The following is a 20,145-nucleotide window of genomic DNA, read 5'->3' as shown; positions in this document are numbered from 1 at the left end:
CAACTACTATAATTTTTTTATAAAAATAACTACTCAATCCTACAAATCGGTTTATCCATCGAGATCTTCGATAAGAAACAAACTTTCTTTGTTATTGAGGTTCTAGTTCTTTGTGTTATATTTGAATAAAGACAAAAACTTGTGTGAAACGGTCTCACGGGTCGTATTTTGTGAAACGAATATCTTATTTGGGTCATTCATGAAAAATTATTACTTTTTATGCTAAGAGTATTACTTTTTATTGTGAATATCGGTCGAGTTGACTCGTCTCACAGATAAATATTCATGAAACCGTCTCACAAGAGACCTACTCTTGAATTAAACTATATGACAAAAAATAAAATAATTGATCATATTATATTATATCAAAACTACCTAATTGATCATAAATTCAATTTTTTTATCAAACATTTTATTAGATGAATTTGTTTAATATGATTTAACTAACTAACGTGGTGGTAAAGTATTTATCGTTACGATTTCTACCGTAAAAAATACAAAAAGTCAAAAACATTTTTTTGGCATTTTGATCAAAAAACAAATTATTAAAGAAATTATATAATTACGGCGGTATGAACAAAGAAAGCCGCTTGGCGCTAAAGAACAACTGTACCACGTCACCCCAGAGCTGATGATTATATATATATATATATATATACACGCACACATATATTACCTCCCAGTAAACATCGACCACTCTGGGCAACAATGGAGCTCCGGCCAGGCCTTTCAGCTTTAGTCACCGGCGGCGCCACCGGCATCGGTAGAGCTTTGGTATTGGCGCTCGCTCAGAGAGGAATTTTCATCACCGTTGTCGATTTTTCTGAAGAGAAAGGAAAAGAAGCTGCATCGCTCGCGGGAACGGAAGTGTCTAAATTCCATTCCAATCTGACTTTTACGCCGGTTTTATTCATCAAGTGCGATGTCACAGACAAGAGTAAGTTGCAAATTTTATCATTGTTTTTGCTGAAGAAACGCTATTGATTTGTTCGTGCATTCGTGAATCGTCTGATTTTGTGTTTAGATGAAATCGCGGCGGCTTTCGAGAAGCACGTTGAGACTTATGGAGGGTTGGATATCTGTATTAATTGTGCTGGAATTGCGACTCCGATTTCATTTTATACTGACGAAACTGATGGTTCTAAATCATGGAGACGCGCTATTGATGTTAATCTTATCGGTGTTATCGATTGCACTCGATTAGCGGTATGATTTTACTTAGATAGATTCATTGCTTTATTTTATCGGAATATATGTTCCATCTGTTTACAAAAACGAACTCAAGCTGATACTCCGATAGGGTGACAGTTCAGTTTATAGATGTGAGAGTATGCTGTATATGATGGTTTTGTACAGATTTGTGGATAAAGTTGGAGAGGTCTTCTGATTAGTTATTGGCTGTTAACTTTACTCCTCTGTATATTCATCTTTTACATGTTAATTTGTGGTTCTTCAGCAGGTGGCTATAATTTAATTGTCTTGATTTGGTGCACAGATTCAGGCGATGAAAGCAAGAAAGAAACCTGGTGTGATCATCAATGTGGGCTCGGCTTCGGGTTTGTACCCAATGTATGCTGACCCTATTTATTCTGGCGCCAAAGGTTCGTCTTTTTCTTTTTTTCCTTTTTTTTGGTTGTGCTTGTCTGTGTACTCTAACTTTATGTCTCTGCCATGCCATAATTATCTTGGTCTATAATATTAGCGTTTTTCTTTTCTTCAAGACTATTTATTTATCTGATAAGAGAAAATTCCTCTCTCAGGAGGAGTTGTGTTATTCACGAGATCACTTGCTCTTTACAAGCGACAAGGAATCCGTATTAATGCACTCTGTCCTGAGGTTAGCCATGTCTAAGTTTTATATTTGCTTACAATTCTACTTCACAGAAAAAAGAAAACTGAACCCTCGTTTTATCCCGCTTCACAGAAGAAAGGATTAAACTTTTGTTTTTTTAAAAAAGAATTAAACCTTTGTTGCATTCAATTAAAAGTACTCTTTTTTTCAGCAAAGAAAATCAAAATCACTGTAATGAACATGTTTAGCATATTGACCAGAAAGCTTCCACTTGTAATAGATTCCGTCTTCACATTTGATTTACTTTTTCATGAAAAAATTATTTGATCTGCCTATAAACCTGGAGACCACGGAAAGGGCAAGGAGATGACTAATAGAAGGATAGACTAGACTTAGGTTGTTCTAGCTTCACCTAAAGTCATTGGGGAATCAATTTTGGCAAAATGTGTCTTTGTTCCTATAGTTACCTGGAGCCTTAAACATGTTATCTGAATTACCATCGAAAGAACCAAACAGATGGGTACCATAAACTAGAAAGACAACAACATAGAAAACCCAAGAAGATGATTTGGGAGCAGAGTTAGTACTGTTTTGAGTCACTTACTCATCATGACTGATTATCAAATGAATCTATCATCGTGGTGTCAGAATTTTTTTATGCATATGTGCAAGCATGCATGTATGTAAATGTTTGCACGTTTGTTTATTTATGTTCTGGTTGTTTGCTAAGAAATTTGGTTTTTTAAACATCCATGTTGGAGTGACCAGCAAAAGATTTGAAGTGGTTGTAACTTGTATTGTGGCCATTGTACTATTCCCACATTGGGTTATTATGAGGCATTCTGAGCTGTATTACAATAATCAACTAATATACTGTAAGTCTCTACGAACATACATTTTATTGCTGCTAGCTATTCTTTCGTGCAGTTCATTCAAACAGAATTGGCCTCTAAGATGGATCCTAAGCTTATTAATCTTCTTGGGGGTTTCCTACCAATGGATTCAGTGGTAAAAGGTAAGTTCTAACATATACTCCCGAATGTTTATACATCTTATGTCAATCATTAGATACCAGATTGCACTTATGATGTTATATCATTGATGTGCAGGAGTTGATTCGTTGTTCTTGGCAAGTTTCTTACAAATATTGTAGACAATAGTCCTTTTCATTATCATTCCCATTTGTTTTGCAAATCTTAAAAATAAAATAATGGAGATTAGTATTTGAAGTAGATAATAATTCCTAATTCTATTGTTTTTTATTCACTTTTATGCATGACCTAGTCAATCTCATAACCGGGGAAATAAAAGTGGGAAAATATTCAGTATCATGTCAGTTGGAACAATGGTTGCCATTACTTCTAGGTCATCATCCGTGAACCTCGAAGTTCTCCTGTTGGTATAGCATAATATGTTAATCACCAGAAACAAAATGCCAGTAGATAGGCTAAAGTAATATTCTCATTCTTTTCATGGTTTCCTGATATGTTGTATTAGAAACCTCTGATATTTGTTTCCATTCTATAACAGAATTTAATAAAAAATTCCTGGTTGGTATTAACTGGAAAGTGGGCATGACATTATGGTCTTTGTGTGTATTATTGTTAGGTGGTATGTCATAATCGGATTCATTTATTAAATTGCACGAGCTATCCACATGTTTTGGAAATGAAGCGAAATTTGACAAGGAAACCGAGCAGCAATAATTGACGAAGGAAACATATTTTTCATTTTAGCGTGACGCCTATAAATAGAACTCTTTCGTTTCAGTTTATAGCATCCCAAAATCAAGAGCTCTTTTGTGTGAGTTGGAGTTATTTTCTCGATTATACTCAGATTGGGAGTGTGAGATATTTAGTATATCGTTGTATACACTTGTTGTAATATTTCTCATGTTATAAAAGATTAGCAGTAGCTCCGTGGACGTAGCCTAAATTGGGTGAACCGCGTAAATATTTATGTTCTTGTTGATTATTTTATTCCGCAATTTTTTTCATCACGATCGTTATCGCTTCGGTGTAACCCCTAACAACTGATATCAGAGCCTTGTTGTAAAAATTCTTAAGAATTCTGAGTATGCTATGTGGTTGCAGCTTTGTCCGATCTTCCACATCAGAAAAGATTTTTTGCTAAGGCTAGAGAAGTGATAGCCGGAGATGATGGATCGGGACCGGGAATCAACAAGTTCAACGGAACAGATTTTTCGTTCTGGCGGTTACAGATTAGAGATTATCTGTATAGCAAGAAGTTGCATCAACCTCTATCTGGATTGAAGCCAGAAAAGATGGAAGATGATGACTGAGAACTCCTTGAAGGATGGGTGTTAGGTGTAATACGTTTGACCCCAACGAAGAACGTGACACATAACGTGACGGATGCACAAACCACATAAGAGATGATGTCCATTGAATCGAACATGTACGAGAAGCCATCAGCAAACAACAAAGTATATCTCATGAAAATATATTCAACTTGAAAATGGGAGAATGTGCTTCGGTGGCTAAACACATAAATGATCAGTTGAAATTAATTTTGATTATGAGATTCGTGTACTTATTCTTATGATGTCTTTACCAAATGTTTGAGAACCGATGCAGGCAGCAGTTAGCAACTCTGTTGGAAAAAGAAAACTACAATTCAGTTATGTCAGAGATCAAATTCTTGCTGAAGAAGTTCGCAGGATAGATTCAGGTGATGAGACATCATCGAGATCTGCTCTAAATCTCGAAAACAGAGGAAGAGGGAGGAGTAACGAAAAGAGTTTTAACCGATGGCGTGGTAGATCCAAATCAAGAAATTGAATAGACAAAAACACTTTTGAAAATAATTTGAAATGCTGAAGCTGTGGTGAAATTGGTCACTTAAAAAAGAACTGCAAATCAATAAAGAATAATGCAAATGTTGTTACTGAGGAGGTACATGATACTCTATTACTATCCATGGAAAGCCCAGTTGATTCTTGGGTTATGACACAGGAGTTTTGTTTCATACCACTGGTAATCGTGATGTATTTGATAACTACGCCGCTGGCGATTACGGAAAAGTTTTCTTGGCTGATGGAAACCTTTGGAAATAGTTGGAATGGGTGATGTCCGGGTAAAAATGTCAAATGGATCTGTCTAGAAAATCAACAAAGTCAGACATGTACCAAAATTGACACGCCATTTGATCTCAGTGGGACAACTTCACGACGAAGGCCATAATGTGACCTTTGGCGATGGTTATTGGAAAGTGAACAAAGGAGTCATGATTGTTGCTCGAGGAAAGAAAACTGGAACACTTTATATAACTTACAGTTCCAGAGATACATTAGCAGCCGTGGATGCTGGAGCTAATTCAAGTCTATGGCATTGTAAGCTTGAGCATATGAGTGAGAAGGGAATGAAGATGCTTGTATCAAACGGGAAGCTATCGGAATTAAAGACCGTTGAACACAAACTATGTGAAAGCTGAATCTTTGGAAAACAAAAAAAAAAGTGAGTTTTTCAAAAGACGGTAGAGAACGGAAAGCAGCAAAGTTGGATTTGGTTCGCACTGATGTATGGGGACCATCTTCTGTAACATCCCTTGGAGGCTCAAGATATTATGTCACATTTATCGACGATTCGAGCCGAAAAGTTTGGGTTTATTTTCTGAAAAATAAATCTGATTTTTATGAGACTTTTAAACGATGGAAAGCCAAGGTTAAGAATGATACTAACTTGAAGGTGAAGTGTTTACGATCTGACACTGGTGGTTAATACGAAGATGATGAGTTCAAGAAATATTGTGCACAGAACGGGATCAAGATGGAGAAAACCATTCCTGGTACACCTCAACATAATGGTGTAGCTGAAAGAATGAACAGGACCTTGAATGAACGTGCGAGGAGCATGAGATTACATTCTGGATTATCAAAATCATTCTGGGCTGATGTTGTTAACACTGCAGCATATCTGATCAACAGGGGACCTTCGGTACCGCTTGACTGCAGAATACCCGAGAAGAGGTATGGAGCGGCAAATAAGTAAACCTTTCTTTTTTGAAAGTGCTTGGATGTTTATCTTATGTTCATATTGACTTAGCTAGCAGAAGAAAACTTGATCCGAAATCAAAGAAGTGTTTCTTTATTGGTTATGGAGATAATGAGTTTGGTTATCGTTTTTGGGATGACCAAAATCGAAAGATCATTCAGAGCAGAGATGTAATCTTCAATGAACAAGTATTGTACAAGGACAAGTCAGACATTGGAGTCGAAGATGAATGTCCTGAAGTCAAGAAGACTGATGAAGTGTCATCGACAGATATTCTCGTGAATGAATCGAAAAGCAATAATAAGGAAAATGAAGAAGCGACTGTACAAGATGATGACCCACAAACTCCTGTGTTTGAACTTAGGAGATTCACTCCCCTGCACTTCACTATATTTAATGACAGACAAAGGTGAACCGGAGACCTATGAAGAGGCTATGAAAATGACGATTCGATCAAGTGGGAGTTAGCGATGGAAGATGAGATGAATTCACTATCATCCAATCAGACGTTAGAGTTGATAGAACTTCCGCAAGGCAAAAAAACATTACCTAACAAGTGGGTGTACCGATTAAAAGAAAAACATGATGGTAGCAAGCAGTGCAAGGCAAGGCTTGTTGTAAAAGGTTTTAAACAAAAAGAATGCATTTATTACACTGAGATTTTCTCTTCAGTGGTTAAGTTAACCACTATCAGGACTGTACTCGGATTAGTGGCATAAGAAAATTTACGTCTGGAGTAGTTAGATGTAAGAACGGCATTTCTTCATGGTGACCTAGATGAAGAAATTTATAAGAAGCCGCCACAGGGTTTCGAAGTATAGGAAAAAGAGAAAATGGTGTGCAAACTTCAGAAGAGCTTGTACAGTCTCAAATAAGCTCCAAGACAGTGGTACAAAAAGTTTGATGAATTCATGAGTAATTATGGTTTCCTGAGGTGTCAGGTTGATCATTGTTGTTATGTGAAGAAGCTTGATGGTTCTTATATCATTCTACTGTTATACGTAGATGATATGTTGATAGTAGGAGCTTGTCTGGAGAAAATTGATAAACTCAAGAAACAGTTGTCAAAAGAATTATCTATGAAGGATTTGGGGGTTGCAAAGCAAATCTTTGGAATGAGGATTTTAGAGATCGGGTGAATGTAATCTTGAAGTAATCTCAAGAAGAGTACATGAAAAAAGTGATTAGCATATTTAACATGAATGAAGCTAAACTTGTGAGTACTCTTTTGACTAGTCATTTTAAACTAACCAAAACACAATCACCATCGTCGGAGCAGGAGCAGGCTTATATGAACAAGGTTCCTTATGCTTCTGCTGTCGGAAGCCTCATGTATGCAATGGCGTATACAAGACCAGACATAGCACATGCAGTGGGAGTTGTGAGCAGGTTTATGAGCAATCTAGGAAAACAACACTGGGAAGCAGTTAAATGGATTCTGAGGTATTTGAAAGGTACTGCTAGTTTATTTTTATGCTTCAGAAGGTCAAATTTGGGCTTACAAGGTTTTGTCGAGGCCGACATGGGTGGTGACCAAGATGGCAGAAAAAGTACTACTGGGTATGTGTTCACATTAGGTGGTACGGTTGTAAGCTGGGTGTCTAAACTGCAAAAACTAGTTGCGCTTTCAACTACTGAGGCTGAGTACGTTGTTGTAACAGAAGCTAGCAAGGAGATGATATGGTTGAAATCCTTTCTGGAAGAATTGAGTCAGAAGTTTGAAGGTAGCACATTACACTGTGACAGTCAGAGTGCTATTCATTTAGCAAAAAATCTTGTTTATCATGCTAGGACAAAGCATATACAGGTTAGGTACCATTTCATCATATCAGTGCTGGAAGATGGAGTCTTGATGCTTGAGAAGATTTCTGGTAGTAAAAATCCATTTTCTAACGAAGATGGTAACCATTGACAAACTGAAGTTGTGTTCAACTTCAGTTGGAATGCAAGATTAAATGAGGAGATATGAGTTGCTGCATTAATGGTGTGAAGTCATGATTGAAATCAAGCCTTCGAGTGGGAGAAATGTTAGGTGAGTTGTCATAATCAGATTCATTTATTAAATTTCATGAGCTGTCGACATGTTTTGGAAATAAATCGAAATTTGACAAGGAAACCGTGCAGCAATAGTTGACGAAAGAAACATATTTTTTATTTTAACGCGTTTCCTCGTTGGAAACGCGTTTTTGCACCTATAAATAGAACTCTTTCGTTTCAGTTTATAGCATCCCAAAATCAAGAGCTTTCAAAGCTTAGTATAATAGAGAGAGCATTTGAGTGTCGAGTGTTCTATTGTATGAGTTGTAGAAATTATTTTTCTCGATCATACTCGGGTTGGGAGTATAAGATATTTAGTGTATTGTTGTATAAACTTGTTGTAATATTTCTCCTGTTATAAAATATCAGCAGTAGCTCCGCGGACGTAGCCTAAATTGGTTGAACCACGTAAATATTTGTGTTCTTGTTGATTATTTTATTCCGCAATTTTTTTCATCACGATCGTTATCGCTTCGGTGTAATCCCTAACAATTATAACATCTGCTATAACATATGAGATTGGTTCCCTTGTTTCTACATAAGAATGGAAAAAAAAGAAAGAGAGAGTGTTACGGACCCGCGGTTAAGAGTGGCCCAAGAAAAAAGCCCGACAACTTACAAGGTCTATAGAAGAGGAAAGAAGGCCCAACAAAAAAGGGGAGAGAGAGGAGTTAGGTATGACACAAGAAAGTGAAGGGAATTTAGGGGGAGAGGGGAGGAAAAATATATTGTTAGAGTGCGAGCTAGCTTGGCTAGTTGGCAATTGGGAAGGAGAGTGATTTTTTTCCATCTTGTCATTTTCTTTTCTGGAAATTACAGCTTCACTGCAATTGTTGGAGTTTACTCCAAGTTGAATTCAATTGTTTGTTCCAATCTCTATTTTCTAAGTGTTGTGATCAGTCCTTGAGTGTTTCTAGTGTTTTCCAATCTGTTATTGTGAGTTTTAATCTTGTGGTCTTTTCAGAAAGTTACGAAGTGGTGCAGCAAAATCATGTGAATGATGAACAACGGTTTTGTGAATATGTGTATGCTCTGTAATAAAAACTAAATTTCATTTACTGAACAAAAATGATCCTTCTGCGTGGGAATAAGTTTTCTAGCTTGAAGTTTTCATGATTCTAGATGTTTGTTAAAAGTATTTATTTTCTTGGTGCAGAAACTGTTTTCTTAACTTCATCTCTGTATTTCCAACTTATGTAGGTGCTTATGAGCTTATTACAGATGAAAGTAAAGCTGGGTCTTGCTTGTGGATATCTAACAGAAGGGGTATGGAATATTGGCCAACTCCTGCAGAAGAAGAAAAATATCGTCTATGGCCTAGAACATCGAGGAGAAAACCTCCAGAAGTAGTCCCAATTAACATTCAACTCCCCCAAAATTTTCAGAAGATGTAAGCAAAAATGTTTAGCATTTTGCCTCAAAATTACTAGAAATTCATTTGGTTTGCCTGGTAAATAAATTTTTGAAAACCACAACAATTTGGTGAACACAAAGGGACATCGTTCATTCATGTCCTAGTGAAATGATATTCTAAAGTTGGAAAAAAATATGTTATTGCTAATTTTTTCACATATACTCTTTGATAAAAATTAACCTAGCAAATGATGATTCCTTGTATCTTGTCGTGTTTTTTTTGTGATTCAAATTGAAATTATCATAAATGGTGACGGCTAATATAAAGATATTAGAGCAGCTCTGTGTACAAGTATAGAGGAATAGTTACTGATTCTATGAATGGTGTTGTTTTAGTTTTACCCGCCGAAGGAAGGTTTGTCCTAATCATAATGCTTATTTATTTTGGAACATGATCAATTTTTACAGGGCGTACTCAATTGTTATTTTGTCTTGTTAACAATTTAATGATTTTGAAAGTGAAGCTTCATTAAGAACATTCATCATAGAAACTGTCTTCTACTATACTTTCCATATCAAATCATCTGTTTAATATTTTATTTTGACGCTTATTTGTTTGATCTTTTCCTCTAGAGTTGTTCACACGCTGAGTCACAACTTCCATAGTGCTACAAGTGTAGTTCGGGCTCCTCTGAGATTGTCACTTAAACCAGATCATGTTCTTTTGAAAATCATCTATGCCGGAGTTAATGCTAGTGATGTAAGGTTTTCTCCATAAAACATTTTTTTTCAATCTTTTGGTCCAAATAATTAACAGAGTTTGTGTAGATATGAACTGGCATCATCAAAGAGGATTCCAATGGCTGAGTAGTATTTATTCTATTGATGAGTATATATCTTTCTTAAGCTTGAAATGCTTATAAATGAAAACTAACTCTGGACAGGTGAATTTTAGCTCTGGACGATACTTTAGTGGGGGCGGTACCGACCTTGCTTCTCGACTTCCATTCGATGCTGGTTTTGAGGTTAGTAAACACTTGCTTTATACTTTTGTTGATGCTATTAGTAAAGATTTCAGGTTGAAAGAGACAAACTAAACTTCAGCCAAAACTGCATATAATTCTTCATGCCACGCAATAGTTTTCAACATTTAGTTTCAGTGTTTCTTTCCTTTTTAAGATTTATATGTTATTCAACGACTTTTCCTAGTCAGACTTTCCTGTTTCAGATTCTATCTCTTTTTTTTTTCTTTCTGTTTTGTATTCAGCAGTTTCATCAGAAATAAAACACATCTTAATATAGTAAAATACTCCATCTGGTACATATATATCTGATTTAAATGCATGGTCAGAAAAGGCAAGTGTGACTTTATGATCCTTGGGTTCGACTATTTTTCTTTCCAAACATAGAGGCATTTCAACTCTGCTTTTTAAGATGGCTGTGCCAGGATTTTTTTTAAAAAAATTTGTGCTGCCAAGTCCATGTGTACATGTTCATCCTCTGTATCCTTCTGAACTCTTAAAGAAAAAACTTTCCAGCTTGCTTTTCCTTCGTTTCTTACTAGACCAAGAACTTGAGTTTATTTATCATATGCACCTTGTAAGTGGTGAGAGACGTCAGATGAGGACTAGGAAATGCTAACTTTTGTTATTTTTGTTACCATTCTTGACATTCTGATGGCATATCTCCACAATATTTCAGCTTTGTGGGCAGTGATCATACTTTCTAAATGTTAGTTTTAAATTGGTCAGTTTATTTAATGAATACTATGTACTTGAGAGCTTATTATGCATCATGTGAACTTATACGTCTCGTTTCTCTTCATTATTTGATGGAGAAAATGCTTTTATCTATTAAGAAAGCTTCCCAAACATGTGATGGTATTTGATGGTGCAGATATTTGAATTTGAACATTTCAGTTTATCTATCCCTTGAATTTTGAGTTGGTTCTAGTTTAGAGTTAACTCTGTGTATGTTTAGTTACACATTTTGTGGCGCCTAAACGTTTTTTTATTATCCATATGATTTTGATTTTAAAGTCAGGCATATCCATTTTATAGAATTAAGATATTACATTGCAGGCTGTGGGTATAGTTGCGGGTGTAGGCGATTCAGTTAAGCACTTAAAAGTTGGAACCCCTGCGGCAATCATGACATTTGGAAGTTACGCTGAATTCACCACGGTCAGACATTCAATATTTGTCTAAACTTTCATACATGTGGTACCTTTCATCATTAATTTGATTCTACTTTTTTTAAAAAAAAATTGTAAAATATTTACATCATTGATTTTTCCCGGTAATTTAGGTACATTCAAAACATATACTTCCTGTTGCAAGACCAGATCCAGAAATTGTTGCTATGCTCACCTCTGGACTGACAGCATCCATAGCTCTAGAAAAGGTGCTTTCTGCTGATGTTTGAGATCCGTTTTTTAATCTCATTTTGTTTTCTCTTCTTCCTTCTTTATGCTGAAACATGCACCACACTGCAATTGGATGATTGTTTGACAAATCCTTTGTTTAAGACGTTATTCGAACTCATTTCACCAAGAGAATGATTTACTAATCCTTTCATCCTTCTATCAACTTCACAGGCTGCACAAATGGAATCAGGAAAAACAGTTCTTGTTACTGCTGCTGCTGGGGGGACGGGTCAATTTGCTGTTCAGGTACTCTCTGATTATGCAGGAACATTTCATTTAAGAGTTCCTAACTGTTGCTTACTGGAAGCATGAATCACTAAAGTAATATACGATGGGGAATTCAATCGTGCATTAAAGTTCACTAGAGCTGTCTTATTTTAAAATATTTTCTCCCATCTTTAGTATCCTCGATATATGAACTTCATGACTGTTAGAAATCAGGGAAAGGTATAAGCATATGACCATGAGGAGAGTTTTTTACATAGTTGGTGCTCTTGATGCCTGGTATAATTGAGCTTTCTTCTTTTTTGTGGTGGGGCAATTGAAATCCTCAATAAAAATAATTTTCTGGAAGTATTTTTGGAGATTGACGGGAGTTGATGACTTTCTTTTATGTTATTAACTTCCTTTTTTGTCTGTATGATGTTCTTTCTTGTTCATCTATCAGTAAGTATTGTCTCATTCACAATTTCAATCTCACGTATATTAACTCTTATTGACCGTATCTTTGTGCAGCTGGCAAAACTAGCTGGAAACAAAGTCATTGCCACCTGTGGAGGTAAAGATAAGGCAGAGCTTTTGAAAAGTTTGAAAGTGGATCGAGTCGTCGACTATAAAGTGGAAAATATAAAAACTGTACGTCTCTTGATTTTTTTCAAAAATCTAATAATGGCATGCAACGTAACGAGGTAAATGAAGTTTCTGTCTGTTGGAAGTGGAACTCTTGGTTTAGCTTTTTTACACTTTTGTTGTTCCTGATATTTTTCACTTTGGGAGTTGACGAGTCATTGGACATGAGGCAGAAAAGTTAAAATTTACATGTCTTGGGAGAATTAATCTCATTTATTTTCCTTTCTACTTTTCCTGGTGTCTAGGACATGGAACACGATATTAGGAAAACCCGAATGTCTTGTCTTAGCTATCTTTGTTGGATTTAGTCTTGTTAGATGAGTTTTTTGCCCTCATCTTGGTTGACCTGCTGATCTTACTTATCTGGTACTGAATAGCTCTTACACTTAGTCCTAGCCATGGTTGATTCATTTTTCCTAGTAATTTGCCTTCTTTGAGGGGAATGAAGTTCATTAACAGCTAATGGAAATCTCGTAGTTGCCTGAACTTATAAGCTCAGATTCTCTTCAAATATAAACGTATACAAATTCAATCCTTTGTAAAACCCTACCATTTAGCAACCTAATCTTTGTATGGGAATACTTAACTGATGGTGGACCCAATTTCTGTGGGTCATTTGCTCTGGCTTGAAGCTCTTAGAAAATGGAGTGTCTCCTCCGTTTTTCTTTCCCGTGTGTATGTTGGTGATTCTAATAAAGAGAGAAAATAAGTGGGACTTTTAAGCTGCATGTTTATCTTATTTGTCAAAAAGTTGGTTCAATTTCAATTTTGAGTCATGAGCTCTCACATACGAAAATAAGATTCTCTATGACTTCCATGTGGCAAGACAAAAACATGTGCCTTAGTTTGCCCCAGTTTCCTAATTTTCATTGAAACCATGTTTTTTCATCTGCCCCGATGGCATATCGTGTGCTTTTTCATAGCATTTTATCTCATTTTCTCCCAGGTTTTAAAGAATGAATTCCCTAAAGGTGTTGATATTATTTACGAGTCCGTTGGTGGTGAGATGTTTGATATATGCTTGAATGCTTTGGCAACCTATGGACACCTTGTTGTGATTGGGATGATTTCTCAGGTCTGGATTGATTCAAACATTTAAGTTATGCATCTTCTCTGGAGTTTCAGAGCGAGCATCTTTTTTGGCTTTTAGTTTATTGTCAACATATCATATCTAACCCCATGCCATGATAGTATCAAGGAGAACATGGATGGCAGCCACGAAACTATACTGGATTGTGCGAAAAGCTTCTAGCAAAGAGCCAGACTGTGGTATGTGAATTATGAATGAGTATTTTAATGCTTCAATCATCTCTTGTAAATTAATTGTTGGCTTTTCTTACTTCATCTATTTTTGGCAGTTATGTATATATATAAGATTTTGAATTTGCTACAATTTAATTCTGACCGGAAATGTTTCTAGGCTGGCTTCTTCCTAGTGCAATATGCTCACTTTTGGCAAAATCATCTAGATAGGCTAGTGGATCTTTATTCCTCGGGGAAGCTCAAGGTACACATCCACACATTCGCTAATGTTATTTTCTTCAGATTCATTGGCAACAAACGCAGTTGGTGACAAGGAACATTGCACCTTGTTACAAATAGAAAGTCAATTTGAATTTCGAGACATGTTCAAATAACTCACATGGATGCTTGATTGCTGTAGGCTTAAAAGGATTATTGTTCTTCTACACATTTTAATAACGGATTTCATATTTGGTTTTGATAGGTCACTGTGGACCCCAAACCATTCTTTGGCATTCATTCTGTTGCTGATGCTGTCGACTATCTTCATTCCGGTAAAAGTGTCGGCAAGGTAGTTTTACATTCTTCAACCAAATCATATTGGTTTCACTTGTGTGATCGAGGGTTTATAATGTCCATTGCAAACATTGCAGGTTGTTGTCTGCATCGATCCAGCATTCAGCCCACGTCAAGCGAAGCTCTGACAGAGTAATGGCAAGTATCTCTTGAACACTTGTTTGAACCTTGTAATGTACGAGAAATAATAATCCCATCACATCCCAATAGTTCTTGGTATACGCCCATAAAGCTTACGTATCATTAAATCCTAGAATTCAGAGAAATGTAACACTTGAGTGGATTGTATTTATTTGGCTTATTCGGCGGAGTCTTTCCACCGTAGCTGTTTGTATCAAACTAATAAGTACCAAATTCTTATGATTTAAGTTTTTAAATTGAAAATAATATGAAGTCCTACCAATGACAACATAGATGATTGCTCATGATGAACAAGTTGCTTTGCTAAATCACACAAATCTCAATTCAGTTACACGACTCAGAAAATAGTCTCCGAAATATGTTATTCATGATAGCAACAATATGGATGTTCATCAAATTAAATATCACAATACAGTGACACATTTGAGTTATCGAGTCCTAATTTGCTGACAATAGGGGAATGGTGTAACCCTCTGGAGCTCCTGGGAGACAAACTTCTTTTAAACTAAGCTTCTGCCCATGTCAAAATGAGGTCCCTGGGTGGTGCTAAAATATGTGGACTCCGAGATAGATAGATATCTGCAAAATGAAGATTGGATTACCGAGTTGTGGGTCTTTAGAAGATACAGAAAAAAAAAACCTTTGAATTTACTACAGTTTGATGCCGAATCAATGATCGCTGCCATCTCCAGGTTCATTTACCCTGATTATGTAGACCTGGAATTCACAAATTTAATAAAAATCATTTCAGAATAAGTAAGCACTCAACTATCCAAGATTTAAATTTCTGGGGTTTTAGTAAATAAAAGCGCATGCAAGAACAGATATCTTCAGCAAATGACCAACAATCCATTGAAAATTTTTGGGTTTAGGGTAATTACTTTGAATGTTTTCTGATCGATTAGTTGGAAAACGACTGCATCGCCATCAACCAGCTCGTGATCAATAGCAAAGCCCCTCCATCCGCCACTGAGCCCTGTCTTTTGAGCAAGATACTTGGTTGGGGATTCTACCCCGTCTTCATCAACTAAGTTCACTATTACATCTCTGTTTGGAAGGTGTTTCTTGCAGAAGTGGAGTGGAAGACCCTACTCAAATTAACGTCACATGTAGATGAAGCATCAAACTACAGGTCTCTCTCATTTTGGATTCAAGAAATCTTGCTCCATCTCCCTCAACAGTCAACATATAGTGTATCTATTATTCTATTCTATCATAAATGAGAAACCAGCAATGGTTATCAAAATTCATTTTCTTCATTGGTCCTGAAGAGTCCAGGCAAACTTCACAATCTGTCATTTTTACACAAAACGAAGCAACGACATCCTCGTACGATAGTACATCTTCACGACATTATCTATATGGCAGGTACAAAACTTCAATATTAGGCGGCTGCTAGGGCAGCGCATAAGACGTATAAAACTTGTGGTTTAATAAAAATTATCGATGAAATTTTAAGTTTTTCTCATTTGGGGACCATAAATATCAGATAATAAATTTTCCACGCTAAGAGAACCGATGGATTTATGAATCATTTCATCAAACATGAAATAATGTATGGCCACCTTATGCATAAAACACTGGAAGTATGCCAACTTTTTAGCTTTAGTTCCTTCATAATTTTAGGATTTTTTTGCATTATAATTGTCAGTTTAAGAAGGGTCGAATTTCAAACTATGTTTTATGAAATTAGATCAAAATTGAAAAGATGTATCTAAACCAACATACCAGCCAGAATCCTCCTGTGACATGTGATTGAAGCATGGGCTTTACAAAGCTTGGAATATCTTGATCTAGGCCTGATTGAAGAACCTCTGCTCGTTGTGTGGCATACTCTCTATCTTCATCCGAGGCATACACTCTATTCGACAAATCCCTTCGTCTGTAACCATAACTGGAATCCAACACCCAACGATTCAAAAAACTGAAATCTTATCGAGTTTTTCATTGATAATCCGATGAACTCAAAATGTTAAATGTTATCAATAGGCTCACCTCCTTGGCCTCCCCATAGGTTCTATTGGAACCTACAAATACGATGAAATGAATCGGTTAACGAGACTTGCGTGGCTATGTAGATGATTTCGCGTGATATAAACGGACTTATACCTAGAAAGGGTTCTTGAATATGGTCAAAAAAATCTGGAAACCAAAGTAGGAAATAGTAGGTGGAAGAAATGAAAACAAAGATCATCTTTTCAGAGATTTTGCTAACACAGTCTCAGCGGGGGCGACCGGCATATAAAGTAGTTTGCCCATTCAAAGTGTGAGTTTTCCTTCTAAATATACATTAAATCACCTGTTTCCAGGGGCCACATTAGACATAGACTAATCCAGAGTCAAGCTGATTGGAGCAAGGTTGGGTTCACTACAGAGAAGATCTTCCGACCCCTGTCTCCCTGTTCACAAGACTGGAACCCGACTCTCTACTTAATGGGAACCAAATTCCCTGCTAAACATACATTGGTAGTTACCTTAGTTGCTAAATCCTTAATATTTCGTTAACGTGCAAGCTGCTTTGCTTCCACCATCCATCTAAGAAGGAAAACTTACTTGATGAATTGTTCCGCTTTTCGCCATTGTTTTAGTGATAAGGCATGAAGAAATTGCACATAAAACCAAAAGAAACACAACAGTGAATCATGAAGAAGGTGACCACTAGGTCATACCACCAATCTCTCAATTTTTTCTTTACTATAGTACTAGCTGAATATCCTCATCGTGTTACAGAAAAAAAAAAATCGACTTCTCGGTTTCGAGTCCAACTTTGTGTTTCCAGCTTAGTAGCTGAAACACCTTGCACTTATCCTCATAGTAAGGAAATGAGCCTCTAGAACACCAAAGAAGTAGGGCATCCCAATATAAAAAGCTAAAGTAACATCCACAAATAGGGTTAAGGATAGAGAATGGCAGAGAGCTACTGACTTCTTTGTAGCTTCGAGGCGGTAAATCCGCAACACGGCTCGACCGCCTCACCGAAGACGGGTCCAATGGTTGTTTCGGCGCCTTAGCCTTCATTTTCTTCATCTGTAGAAGCCCGAAAACGACATCAAAATCCACAAAGAAAAAATGGAAAGATCTTTAAGGTGGTGCTATGCGTACGTACAGGAGAAGGTTTTTGGATGCGCAGATCTTGAGCCAGCTTGTTGAGATTGAGTTCTTCCATTCTTTTCTTGTTCTCTTCTAGCCTTTGCAGCCTGCTCACCTCATACGCCACTCTCTTCGTGGCGACCATTTTTGAGATGGAGGATCTTTTATGGGTTTCTTTCCGAATCTGTGCGAGAATGAACTAAGGAAGATGAAGCGACCGTTGGAATCGATTCGCTTCTCGCTTATTTCAAATTTGAATGAATGAATTACCCCGGGGCCTGGAGTAGGTGCTTATATTTATTTTAAAAATCTTATATAATCATTATTTTTGTTTAGATATTATAATTTTTGCTTCAATATATTTTCTTATTATTATGAGTAATTCTAATAAAGATTTAAAAATATAGATAAATAAATATTTTTAAAAATTCAAAAGACTTTAAAAATTAGATAACTGGCATATTTATTACAATACAAATATTATTATGATATCGTCTCAAAGGTCAATTTTGTGAGATAGATCTTTAACCCGAACCGATTCATAAAAATTATTATATTTTATATCAAAAAACATTACTTTTTTGTAAATAAGGAATAAATCAATCCTTCTCACAGAAAGTAGGTCTTCCATATATAAGACGGTCTCACATATCTTTATTCGTGAGACGGATCAATCATGTCCATATTTGCAATAAAAATTAATATATTTGACATAAAAAGTAATAATTTTTCGTGGATGACCCATATAGAATATCTGTTTCACAAAATTGACTCGTGAGACCGTCTCACATGAGTTTTTGTACTTCACGGATATAGAAATAGATTTTTTGATATTTTTTATTCAATAAAAATAGAGTTATTTTTTTGGTAATTTGATAGGGGTATTTTTTTAAGTAGATTGATTGGTGATGAATTTTGTATTTGGTACAAAAATTGTGTTATTTTGATGCAAAATTTATTCATGCAAAATTTATTTTGGAGCAGAAAAGCTGTTGTTTTTGCTAGAAATTGTGATGTTTTAATACAATGGTTTGGAGATTCTTTACTCTTATTTTTTTATATAAAAAAATTTGATTACTAATTTTAATATATTGATAAATTAATAAATTTGTAAATATATTTATCGTGGAATCATATTTGAGATAAATGAGAAAAGTAGTATCATGCGTTCTGGAAATTTTTCAAATTTGAAGTAAATTGATTGGAGATGAGTTTTATATTGTGTAGAGAAACTACATGATTATTTTATGCTACCCTTGAAGTATTTCTCCTTTGAGTAAGTTTCTTGTGAGACGGTCTCACGAATCTTCATCTGTGATACGGGTCAACCCTATCGATATTCACAATAAAAAGTAATACTCTTAGCATAAAAAGTAATATTTTTTCATGGATGACCCAAATAAGAGATCTGTCTCAGAAAATACTACCCGTGAGATCGTCTCATACAAGTTTTTGCCTTCTCCTTTTATGATGTGGTCAGATGTTAGTCCTTGTATCATCAATATATATGTAACTTCTATAAAAATATGAGGGACCCATATGATCTAAAAATATTAGAATAAGAGGAAAAATATTATCGGTGTAACATGAACAAAACCATAAACTGTGCCGTTTTGATGCAAAATATGTTTCCGAGCAAAAATGTGTTATTTTGGTGCAGAATTTGTGCTATCTTAGAGCAGAAAGTGTGCTATTTTGATGCAAATCCTGTTTTCGAGCAAAAATTGTGTTATCTGGTGCAGAATTTGTTATCATTTAGAGATGACCTTAGCTCTTGATTGATTGATTTATTTTATTTTATTTTTTGATTACTTATTTAAAATAAATATTTTTAGAGAGTAATTTTACAATAAGATGTCCCAATATTTTTTTAAGAAACACGAGCTCTTAAGTAAATTAGAACTTATCGCATATAACTAGAAGCTATACTTATTATTGATTTTATAGCTTTAGATTTAATTTCTCTTTTGAAAAATAATATTTTTTTTATCTTTAACACAAAATCGCTTCAATTTTATTCTAAAAAGAAATTTAAACATGTCTACTTGATAAATTCATGTTCCAAAGTCTGTTGTTTTAACCTTTCGGATGTAAATCAGTATATTCATACCTTTCTACTATCACTACTCACTACAAAAAAAAAAAAAAAAAACACGGCTAGCGACGGTTTTAACCGTCGCCTAAAGGGTTAGGCGACGGTTGTAGCGACGGTTTGATGATCCGTAACCGGAGGTCGCGTCGCCTTCTCTCAGCGACAGTTTCTCAATAACCGTTACACAGTAGCGACGGTTTTGTTGAACAATACCGTCGCTAAGGTAGCAACGGTTTGTTAAACAGTCGCTAATATAACGACAGTTTAACTAAACCGTCGCTTATATTAGCGACGGTGTTTATCAACAATACCGTCGCTATACTAAGCGACGGTTATGTAAAAACCGTCGCTTTATTCGCCAAATTAAAGCAACGGTATTAGTGTAAAACCGTCGCTATATTAAGCGACGGAATTTGACATAGCCGTCGCTATAGTAAGCGACGGTGTAATATAAAATCGTCGCTATATTCAGAGACGGTTTTAGAAAAACCGTCGCCTTCTTCTATTTTTTTTTTTTTAAATTTCCCTTAAATAT

The 20,145-nt window shown here is 35.8% G+C and overlaps 2 protein-coding genes across 5 annotated transcripts; one reads left to right on the top strand and one right to left on the bottom strand.

The window, feature by feature from the left end:
- Positions 1-673: 673 nt before the first annotated feature.
- LOC140957126 (uncharacterized) lies at positions 674-14,611 on the top strand. Its single transcript, XM_073414256.1, has 17 exons — positions 674-937; positions 1,025-1,206; positions 1,496-1,601; positions 1,761-1,837; positions 2,720-2,807; positions 9,043-9,232; positions 9,829-9,955; positions 10,140-10,220; positions 11,277-11,378; positions 11,503-11,598; positions 11,792-11,866; positions 12,356-12,475; positions 13,416-13,544; positions 13,661-13,738; positions 13,890-13,976; positions 14,196-14,282; positions 14,365-14,611. Exons 1-17 carry the CDS (start codon positions 709-711, stop codon positions 14,413-14,415), a joined length of 1,905 nt encoding a protein of 634 aa, XP_073270357.1. The 5' UTR covers positions 674-708; the 3' UTR covers positions 14,416-14,611.
- Positions 14,612-14,690: 79 nt separating this feature from the next.
- On the bottom strand, positions 14,691-17,780 carry LOC140957127 (B3 domain-containing protein At3g19184-like). 4 transcript variants are annotated; one of them, XM_073414258.1, is made up of 7 exons: positions 17,535-17,780; positions 17,354-17,455; positions 16,424-16,455; positions 16,157-16,322; positions 15,310-15,516; positions 15,069-15,145; positions 14,691-15,007 (listed from the first exon to the last, which is right to left on the bottom strand). In XM_073414258.1, exons 1-6 carry the CDS (start codon positions 17,661-17,663, stop codon positions 15,098-15,100), a joined length of 684 nt encoding a protein of 227 aa, XP_073270359.1. In that variant the 5' UTR covers positions 17,664-17,780; the 3' UTR covers positions 14,691-15,007; positions 15,069-15,097. The 4 variants fall into 4 exon arrangements, with proteins under 4 accessions (XP_073270359.1, XP_073270361.1, XP_073270360.1 ...); XM_073414260.1 differs by having other exon boundaries at positions 15,081-15,145; XM_073414259.1 differs by having other exon boundaries at positions 15,084-15,145.
- Positions 17,781-20,145: the final 2,365 nt, after the last annotated feature.

The sequence above is a fragment of the Primulina huaijiensis genome, chromosome 14, assembly GCF_012295235.1.
Source record: "Primulina huaijiensis isolate GDHJ02 chromosome 14, ASM1229523v2, whole genome shotgun sequence".
In the NCBI taxonomy this organism is placed as follows: Eukaryota; Viridiplantae; Streptophyta; class Magnoliopsida; order Lamiales; family Gesneriaceae; genus Primulina; species Primulina huaijiensis.
Note: the sequence above shows the minus strand (reverse complement) of the source record. Positions and strands in the feature narration are given on the sequence as shown.